Source organism: Hevea brasiliensis, chromosome 5, assembly GCF_030052815.1.
Source record: "Hevea brasiliensis isolate MT/VB/25A 57/8 chromosome 5, ASM3005281v1, whole genome shotgun sequence".
In the NCBI taxonomy this organism is placed as follows: Eukaryota; Viridiplantae; Streptophyta; class Magnoliopsida; order Malpighiales; family Euphorbiaceae; genus Hevea; species Hevea brasiliensis.
Genome location: NC_079497.1, coordinates 12,090,119 through 12,100,936, shown reverse-complemented (window position 1 = coordinate 12,100,936; position 10,818 = coordinate 12,090,119). Strand labels below are relative to the sequence as shown.

General features: G+C 27.6%; 1 protein-coding gene across 2 annotated transcripts; it reads right to left on the bottom strand.

Moving 5' to 3' along the window:
- Positions 1-1,203: 1,203 nt before the first annotated feature.
- On the bottom strand, positions 1,204-2,727 carry LOC110667272 (nudix hydrolase 11). Of its 2 annotated transcripts, XM_021828068.2 has the most exons (4): positions 2,295-2,721; positions 1,997-2,139; positions 1,802-1,921; positions 1,204-1,684 (listed from the first exon to the last, which is right to left on the bottom strand). In XM_021828068.2, the coding sequence occupies exons 1-4, from the start codon at positions 2,686-2,688 to the stop codon at positions 1,466-1,468; spliced, it is 876 nt and encodes a 291-aa protein (XP_021683760.2). In that variant the 5' UTR covers positions 2,689-2,721; the 3' UTR covers positions 1,204-1,465. The 2 variants fall into 2 exon arrangements, with proteins under 2 accessions (XP_021683760.2, XP_058003832.1); XM_058147849.1 differs by lacking the exon at positions 1,802-1,921 and having other exon boundaries at positions 2,295-2,727.
- Positions 2,728-10,818: the final 8,091 nt, after the last annotated feature.

The window sequence follows — 10,818 nt, the reverse complement described above, 5'->3', positions numbered from 1 at the left end:
AGTGAAAATTGATTATTAGTAGTTAAAATTGATTATTGATAAAATTGATTAAAATTAATTATTGTGTCAAGTGAAATTAATATTTTTAGGTATTTTTTTTATTTGAATTTAAACTAAAAGTTTTTATTACTTTTATTAATTAATTTTTAATTTTAGTTAATTTTATTTTTAGTTCAATTTTAATTTTTTAAATTTAATCTAATTCAATTATCCACATATTAGTAAAATTAATATAAATTTTAGTAATTAAAGATAATTCTTATGGGAATGTGTCTTATTCACTCTTTATTATTTACACGAATTCGTGCACTTGCACACACACACACACACACACACACATATATATATATATATATATGTATATTAAAGTATATAATACATCTAAAAATCATAGAAAACATATGTGTAAATTCGGTTTCAATACTATTTCGATTTCATTTTTAGTGAAAAATCAAAATATCAAAATAATTTATGTTCAATATGATTTTTTTAGATTCGTTACGATTCTTCAATTCAGTTCGTGAACAACAAAAGCCATGCACAGCCTTAATATTTAGTATTTTGACTAGGTTCAAAATAGTACTACCTCTCTTATTATATTGTTCAGCAACATAAGTAATTATATTAGTATTAAGAGAGTGAATCATGAAACATTACTCCCATAAATTTTAAAATAGTGTTTAGCATTTTGATTAAAGTAAAAAAAAAAAATGATATCAATATTTAGCTATTTTTTATCTAACACTTATGTTTTAAATAACTATATAAACAGCTAAGCTAATATTTAACTGTTAACAACTAGTAAAACAGTTGACAATTATTAAAACAACAAACAATTACTAAAATAGTTATTATTACCGTAATCGATTAGACCCCTAATTATGGGTCTCTTGTTAAGTATGGGTCTCAAAATTTAAAATACACTTTCCTTTTTGTTTTTCAGAGCATTTAAAATACAGTTCCTGCCTATATATGAATTGTAATTTGGTTTCCTGAGGGACTTTAAAGACAATAGTTTCTGTTTGGAGATGATCATGATTTTGGAGCTAGATCAAGTAAAGAACCTTAAAAGAACTCTACAATGCTGTACTCTTAAATAATCAAATATCATCTAATTGCACTGCAACAAAAAGGGTGTTTAATGTCAGGTTCTATTTGCTAAAAAAAAATGTTGAAAAGAAATTAGCCGTAAGTACCAGTTGATATGCATAAAACCATCATAGCTATAAGTCTTTAATAACATCATCACAAGTATTTGACATTAAGCATAAGAAAAAAAATCTCAGATAAATCTGCTACTGATTAATATTTTTATAATCGAGTGCTAATTATGTTAAGTTTAGTACCGTTAAATCCATTTATAGCGTTACAATATATACCGCAGGAGTAGAGACTTCAACCTGGTTGATTCAGTTTGATGTTAGCTAATCCTTTTTGCGTAAAAAATTTTGTTTATTGAAATTTGTCATGTTGCATTTTTTAAAGCTTTTTGTAGTTGTTGGAAGTCAGGGAGATGTTGTTTGAAGGATGGAGACCTCTGGTAGATGATTGAGGCTGCTTGAATAAGAATGCTTGCTGTCAAACCCCATATCTGGAAAACCCCTTGCTCTGATGTAAAATCAAACAGATGGAGAATATATTTCCACTCCATCCATTCCTTCTCTTCACATCGATGATTTTCTTCCTGCATTCATAACAAAAACATATAAGTTATCGTTTGAACTCCTGTTCTTGCATTTAACTATTTGATTACTGTAGAAACTTTGTTTTGATTAATTCATTGGATACACATATTGAGGACCTTAAGGAACATCTCCAATGGGGCATCAAAAATAGCATCAACTTCATCAATATTTAGTCTAGGCTTGAAATCTTGTATCCTGGCAAGTAGACCTACCACAGGGACAACTCTCAGTTGGTGCTGCATGCATGAAAATCTTAGGTTTAGGATATCATCAGATGTTTTCAGCTTCAAATTCAACTAGTGAAACTGTACCTGGGAAGTAAAAGGCTCTAATTTTGCAACAATTTGAACGAGATGAGGATTCAAGCCAATCTCTTCCATGGCTTCTCTTAATGCTGTTGCAGATTCATCTGCATCTTCCTCTTCCATCTTTCCACCTGGTAAAGCTACATCTCCTTTTTTTTTTTTAACAGAAAATAATATATATAAAAATGTTACAAAGTGCTATTCTTAACCAAAATTTCATGCCTGAAATGGTTAAGTACTTGAAATTAATTCATATTAATTAAAAAAAATGAGTTTTGAGCATATATAAAAATTCATTAATTACCAGGATGAGAAGAGAGCTTCATAGATCTCTTAGTAAGAATAACACGCAGCTCGCCTTCATATCCCTCAAAAAGACAAATCAAGACAGCTGCTTTCGTCCTCCACTTCACGCAGGACAATTTATTATCTTCTTCTGCTGATAAAGAGTCGGCGACCTCAAGCTTTGAGCCTGCAGCATCGTCGAATTGTTTTCCTACTTTTATCACACCTATCGGATTAAAACACTGGAGCTGATTCGCCAGCTTCTGGAGAGTTGGACTGCCATGAGCTCCTTCTGTGAAGCAACCCATGTCTGTTTCCATGCACGTAGAGGGCATAGTAGGAGCCAGAGCCACATCATAGTTGGATCTTGGCAAGTTACTGATCAAATTCATTTTTGAGAGATTGTGAGGCATATTTACATGTACATGAAGAACAATTAATTAATCTACAGACGAGAATCTTAATGGTGAATATATTTGCCAAATTCTTAATGCCAAGTTGTATGTTATAATTGCAGTGAATTTGCGGCTATAATTGCCCGATTCGAATTTTTATGCAAAATATAAGGTTGATAGCCACCCACAATAAATAAATATTGTTGATTAAAACACCAATATATTTACACCAAAATATATTAAAGATAATGTAGAATAGTAAATTAATTAATTAAAATTATTTTCATTTTTTTAAGGAGATTCAAACTCTTTATAATGAAAAAAAAAAATCAATAAACTGGTATAGAAAATCTTCTCGTTTCCTCAATGATACAATCCACACAGATTAAGCCCAAATTAACCTTAACAAATTATTATTATTATTATTTAAGTTGCTGGATATGGAACGAATATAGAAGCATAATTAGATGCCTCTTATAGTGGTTTAAGCATATTCACTCGATCAATGGAATAAGAATGGGATTCTAAAGCCGGAAATACGTCTGGAAAATGCATTGCAAATTGTATTGTTAAGCAACTTGGCATCTTATATCGTAAAAATCAAAATTCCCAAATTAAAGTAGGTATTTTTAATATATATTTTTTTAATTTTAAAATTTATAATTAAATTATTAAAGATTAAAATTTTTAAATAAAATGAACAATATATGTAAAAATTTATATATATTCTACTATTTAACCTTTAACTTTAAGTGATATGATACGTGAGTTCTATTATTTAATAATAAAAAATATCAGGTGGCATGCTACATCAATTTACCTCAAATTTAATTTTACAATTAAAAAAAAAATTTCAATTTTTGAAGATTTATATTTTTATGTCAAAATTGAAACGATCGAATTAAATCGTAAAAGAGTGAAAATGTTTAACTGTTTAGTATGATTAAGTCTCATAATAATTATACATTTTATAAAAAAAAAATAGTACATGATTAATTATATAACTTTGCTTAATTCTTTTTTTATAAGGTAACTGAAGATATATGTAGGGTCTAACAGAAACCTTACAAGACCAAGATGTGCATATAATATCTTCTATAAAAATGGGAGGATCATCAGTTCTTGAACCACCGCCAAGAAGAAGCCAATTATATGTATAATGGTTTTCCCAGTGCACATATATGACGGATATTTGATAAAATTTTAATTTCATTCCAACTCGTTTAATCTGTAATTCATACAAAACTTAGAATAGCACTAATTCGAATGATCTGCAATTGAGGATCAACTGGAAAGCTCATAATAACATAACAGAAATCAAATTGTTTAAGTTCATCAGATCAATATGAAATTCTAATAAAAATTAATATTTTGTTCCAGCTGACCCATTTACCATCTACAATAGGACTATAATTTGTGTTGTTTGACGAGTAATTTTTTTGGAATTGAAGAAATAAAGAGTGCTGGTGGGGGGCGTAAAACAGAAAATATGGGCTGACTTATGTGTCTCTGGACCTTACTCCTTTGGATCAATTTGTAACAACGTTTGAGTCCAGGCCGTATGATCCCACATTATTAATAAGCTGGTCTGTTCATTAGGCTATGGTTGGATTTGGAATAAAATTTAACTGATTTAATTTAAAATTAAAATTGATAAAATAGAAATTGATCAAAATCAATTTTAAATTGTCAAAATTAAAAGCTAAAAACAATTATAATGAAAATTTCAAATCTTATATTTCAAAGACTAGAATCAAACGTACAGAGTGTGCATATCCAAATCAAATAAAACCTCTAAAGAATAATTCATGTACGCTGTTGGAGAATGGATATTTCTCGCGCATGTAAGCAGATTCAGAAGTTACCTTCCCTGCTACATTCTGCCAATCCAAGAAGATGTCAAGGGAGGAAAAATGTGCGATGCGTCTCACTACAAAAGATGGATACCTGACAAGTATAGAAAATGTTTGGACTTCACTGTCCCCTTAAAACTTCCCTGTCATACAATTGGTATCCTATGAGAACATGGCCAATTTTCAGTGCGTTTCGTAAAAGAAAAAAAAAAATCAGGAATATATAATTGTCAATGACCCACACTGTCCTGGCTGCGATCAAGTTACGACAAGGCAAGAAATTATCTTATGTTAGAAGGAGCCATATCCATTGCAATGTTCTTGATTTTTTTTCTTTTTTCTTTTCTCCTGTTTCAGTTGATCTTTTTCAATGACTAAAGCTCATCTTCTATGGTTAATAAGAATTTGTTTTTAGTTTACTTTTTCTTTTTCTGTTTTAACATTATCTTCAGTTTCCAAGAAAAACATCTATCATGATTAATTCCAGAGCAAAAACAATTGCAGAATAGTTGGAACATCAAGTCAAGCAATACGATTTGATATGATTCAGTATAGCTTTTGTCGTGTTCCCATTTTATGATATGATTGGATCCGGGATGCTCCCCAACGACACCAGCTACCTAATTAAAGCTGATATAATGTAACGAAAATAATTATTATTTATTTGGATTTATTTCTTTCATTATTAAAAATAACTATTTAGCTATCGTCGTTGTGATCGTCAATATTATTATCATGCTAATATCATTATTATTACTATTGCTGTTATAACTCAATGATTACACTGTTATTATTATTATCACCTAATTATTATTATTGTAACTATAATTATTACCACCACCAATGCTCTAAGGCTACGCTATTACCATAATCACTATTAATTATTATTTAATTATTTGATTGAAAATATCTCACTATAAATAGAGTTAATAAATTAATTATTTCATAATTGAGTTGACTATTGAGATTTAAATTTATAACCACCAAAAATATTAAATAATATCTAATACCAAATCAAAGTTGATTGATTAAATTAAATTACTTATGTATTGATTGTTGTCTTCACATTTCAACCCTTGATTAATTAATTTCAAAGAACTTTAAATAATATCTTCTTATACTAAGAGTAGCACCATAAAAATAATACAAATTTAATGAGGGGATTTTTTTTCCTTGTAATAGAAACATATCATATATAGCAAAGTTTGGAGGCGCCAACATATTACGGGTGGACTCACCACCAAGCCGGTTCCTATTCGAACTAGTTCGGAACCGAAATTATGAACCCTAAGATTTCGATTTAGGTTTTAGTCTAATTTTGGTTCCAATTCGATCTAAATTTAAATTGAATGGTTCAGATTTTTTTCAAATTTTTTTTTAATTTTTAAATAAAAAGAAAAATGGTTTAGCCCAGAACCATCTAGTTCAATTCCAATTCAATTTTAATTCAATTCATTTATGGTTCAAGTTAAAAATGAATTTAATTAATTACAATCTAATTCCAACTCAATTTAAGTTAGTTTGCTTTGGATTCTGAATCGGCTCTTAGTCTGGTCTAATTGCAAGAAATAGTGTTAATTTTGTCTTGTGGTGTGTGTAACGATTGAAGAAGGTTCATAGAAGTCCCAATTGATTGCCATTAACCCATATCCGGCGGCTCTTGTAATTGATTTAGATGGAGACGTTTTTTGCTGATACCCAAACAGTTATATATTATTCCCTTTTCCCTTTGAAGCAAGTGCTTACTCCTTGAGATATTCTCTTCTATTTCACTATCACCCCATAATTCAAATGAATTTATAAAAAAAAAATATATATATTTAAAATATTTCTAAAATGATAGAATTCATTCATAAGACGAATGAAGCCTTTCAATTCATTATTTGTAAAAATAGAAGATAATGGACGATATATGTATGCATACTTGGCTGCAATTAATCTAAGATGTGAATTTTTTTCATCCAATGATTAAAATTTTAAATTATATAATAAGAATAGTATATATTTTTTTGTGGAGATCAAATGAATTGTATGAGTTAGACAATAAAATTAAAATTTTCAATTTCATAACTCTTATCATATAAACAAAGGTTGTAGAACTTATAATGTAATTCTGACTTTAAGGATTCAAAATCAAAATCTATTTTCAATCTATTGTGATTATTGAAATTTTTATTTTCAATAATAATAAATATATCAAAACTAATGTTTATTCACTCATTGGATTCATCTTCCTTTATTTAATTTGGATAAATTGTAATAATTATCTATTAATTTATGTAATTATTTTATTTCAGTAACTCAATTTTAATTTATTAAAATAAAATTTCTCAATTATAATTTTATTTTAGAAGAAATATCTTGATGTGTAATAACAGATTTTTAAATTAAAAAAATAAAGTTATCCTTTTGTTATTTTTTCTTTCTTTTTCTCTTTCTTACTTTTATTATTAAATTAATTAATAATTATTATGAATAAAATTATATTATTTTAACTAAATTTAATAATAAAATTATTAATTATATATATATTATTTATTATTAATTAAAATTTAATTTGTAACAATCCGTAAAAGTAATAAATATTAAAATAATATTTTATTAATATATGTTATTTTATCAATATTTTAGTTTCATATAAAAAAATAAAAAATAATAATTTATATATTTATCTTAATTAAATATATTAATTTTTTAAGGAATTCACATATTTGTGAATATAAAAAAAACTCAAATGTATCTAATAATTTTTTTTAGATAATAACCACTCTTTTTAATGATTAAATTAATGAAACTTGTAAATAATAAAATAAAGCATGGATTTTGTAATAATAGATATCATAGGTTATTTTTCATTTATTTTCGCTCGGGTTAAGGTAATTAATTTTTTTTTAAATTTTGTTAAATAAAAATAATAAAAAATTAATTTGGTCAAACTGAAGGAAGTCACCAGAGGACATGGTTAAAAATATCTTCACAAGACATTAAGAAGAAAAATCCAAAATAGAAGAATTAATTAATGAAGAGATCATATCCACAAGCAGTAAAGAAATTAAAAATAATTATTTTTACATGCGCCCGACTTGAGAAGGACAAGGGAAACGTACTGCCTTATGAGTTTACGTTTAGCCAAAATTTGCTCCATCCAGGTGGGACCTTCTCAAGCCTCTCCTTTTTTTTTTTTTTTTACTGCAAAATAAGAATATATTAATATTTTTAATAATTTATAATTTTTTACTACAAATTTGTATAAATAATTATAAATTGATTTTGTACCATTGAAAAACTGAAAAAAATTGATTAATTGAATTGATAAAACTAATAAATGGGTTGATTTAAAAATGCACTTACGGTTTTATTAAGTAATATAATCCTCTCTGTCACTATATAAAGCAACTGAATTAAGTTAATGTAATAGTGAATGCGAATTACATATGCATTGGTTCAGTTAACGTCTAGTTTGTTTAAAAATTTTTTAATTATTTTATTTTATTTAAATATTATATATTATTTATAATAACATTCAACTTTTAAAATATTATTATAATTAATATTTAATTTTCAAATCTTCTACTTTAATATAATTTATTTTTTTTAGAATAATTATTTTATTACACACTTTTGATAAAAAAATTCAAGATGCTTATCTACCAGACTACAATTCAGTCGCGAAAAGGACCACATTTCTATGTAAATATTGGCTACTGCATTCAATTACGTCTTGTCATTGGTCATCCTCGTACACAGTACCGACAGCCTGTTCTTTCTCACTTTCTTAGCACCATCCAAGCAAACACCCATTTCTTTTTCCCTCTTCCTCTTTTAAAAAGAAAGCGTCATTCACCTTATTATATTAATCTCCTGCATTCAATCATTTCATTTCCCTTCTACGTTACCCAAACTGAACCCAACACTTTTAGCTTATGAAACTGAGACCACGTGAGTGAGCCCGATCGATAAAAGTTGCACACAAACAATCAATTTAACCCCACTGGCTGCGGCCTGCAGTTCATTGCCTGGAGAAGTTTCAGTTGAGAGGTGACCATGGCCTTTGTTTCTATGGCTAATAATAATGCTAGTGAACAACCATCAGCTTCACTAGCACTGACCCCTAATAACCATCCCCAGAAAGATGAGCTCCTCGTCTCCGGTGACCGGAACTTCGCCATCCACGGTGAGATCATGCTGCTAGTTCTACTCTTGCTGTTCGCTTTCTTTCTTCTGTTTCTTGCCTATTTGCTGTTTAAAAGGCGGTCCAAATATGATTCCCCCAAGCTCAGCCAATCGGAGCTTGTTTATCCGATGAATACTCCGGCCACTATGTTTAAGATTCAGTTCAAAGATGGCACCAATCTGATGCCAGTTACCAAGCTACCACTGTAGCCAAAGGTGCACTTCACAGTGCCTCTCTTGGCCACTCTTCTCGATCTCTTGCTGATTCCTGACTTCAGGAATTGCAAATCATTGCTTGCCAAATCTTTGGAAGAGTTGAATATTGAACCCAGTGGCAGCTTGCAATTTATCCTGCAGGCAATTTATTTATATATACAAGATCTGCGCAGTAGGTTGAAAGCTAATGAACTATCCCATGTATATATATTATATGCTCATTAGATGGCTTCAAAATTCAATGAGTGGATGCAATGGCAAATTAATATCTATCAGTTTCCTCGTAATTTTTGAGTTCCTTGTTGTATTTAAAGCAACTAGAAGCTTGTATTGGACATTTTGTTTAATTAATAAATCAAGTAATTCAGAGTTCAAATCCTGAATATTTCATATTTTCATTGCTTACAGTTTACAGCAATCATAACTCCATTGATAGATGTTATTCTTTCCAATCAATTAATACAGTTTAATTGGCAAGTGGTGGAACTTTCCCTTGATTTATCTTATCTTTAAGCACGTACCTGAAGTTTAAATTATCACAAGAACACGCCAGGGGATAATATTTCCCACCAAGTTGGATTGCAGGATCAGGAGATCGCAAGATTAACTTCTTTAATTTAGTGAAATGTTTGTTAAAAAAGCTGCAAGTGGTAATCTTAAAAATTTGAATTTTTTAAAAGTAATAATCAAAAGAGAATTACACTAAATAATAAATTAAATTAGTTTAGTTTATTTTTTTAATATAATTTTATTAAGCTTTATTTGATTGATGATAAATAAATTAATGAAATAAAATTTTTCGAAGAATAAAAAAAAAACCCTATTATTTGATTTATATTATCAAATTAAATTTTCAAGAAATAAGCCATTTTTATTTATCCACACAAATCTGAACCCACATAGTGCCTGTTATATTTTTATAAATTAATCCCCAAGTATTACAATTATTTACAAATAAATTTTTATAATCAACATAACAATATTCAGTCATCATTTTAACAAATTTATAATCTTATGTCAACTAATTTCAACAAATTTTTTTTTTTAAGAATTGTATGGATAATTTCTAATTTTTCGTTCGATGCAGATATATATACATATATAGAGAGAGAGAGAAAGAGAGAGAGACAGAGAGATTAGCCCAAATATTAATTAAAGAATGAAGAATGAATTTATATTAAAAAGATAATAAAGAATGAATTTATAATTAAAAAGATATAAATATTAATTTATAAGTAATTATGATATTTAAAGACATTTTGTTAAAATATATGCACAATTTTATAATTAATTAAAAATTTTAAGAATTAAAAATAATTAATTTATATTTTTAATATTTATTTTTTTTTTAATTTAATAAGACTCACATTTATAAAATTAAGGGGCTATTTGAGTTAAAGAGGAGGAAAGGACAAAATCATTGACTTCTAAAATTTGAAGATACATGTATTAATTTTGACATATTTCAAAAATTAAAAAATAATTTAGTATTTTTACTATTATTACCTATATTAAAATAATGAGGCGTTTTAGAAATTCGAAATAATTTTCTCTCCATTGACCCATTGACTAACAAAATCAACTTTTGATTTTGACATAAGGGGTGAAATTGTTGAATTTTAAAAATAATGAGACATATATATTAATTATAACATTCTTTAAGGACTAAAAAACAATTTTCTCTTATTTAAAAAAAAATAATAATCTTCTCTTATTCATTAACGTCCCATCCCTACTGCTCGTGTCTTGTCATTTTCCAGGTTGGCAATGATTAATCATAGCAGACAAAACAACAGTATAATGATGAAAGATATTTCCAATTGTTCTTTGAAACAAAAGGCTGACCAGTATGTCCAATTATTTATTTCTAAGTAATATAAAGTGTTTTGAAAAATTGTAAACAATT

Bases quoted from the DNA above. Each gene is read 5' to 3' on its own strand.
- LOC110667272 (XM_021828068.2), bottom strand. From the start codon at position 2,688: ATGCCTCACAATCTCTCAAAAATGAATTTGATCAGTAACTTGCCAAGA. The intron at 2,140-2,294 runs GTAATTAATGAA...AAAAAAAAAAAG, and splicing joins GAAGCTCTCTTCTCATCCTG to GAGATGTAGCTTTACCAGGT. The intron at 1,922-1,996 runs GTACAGTTTCAC...TCATGCATGCAG, and splicing joins TAGAGCCTTTTACTTCCCAG to CACCAACTGAGAGTTGTCCC.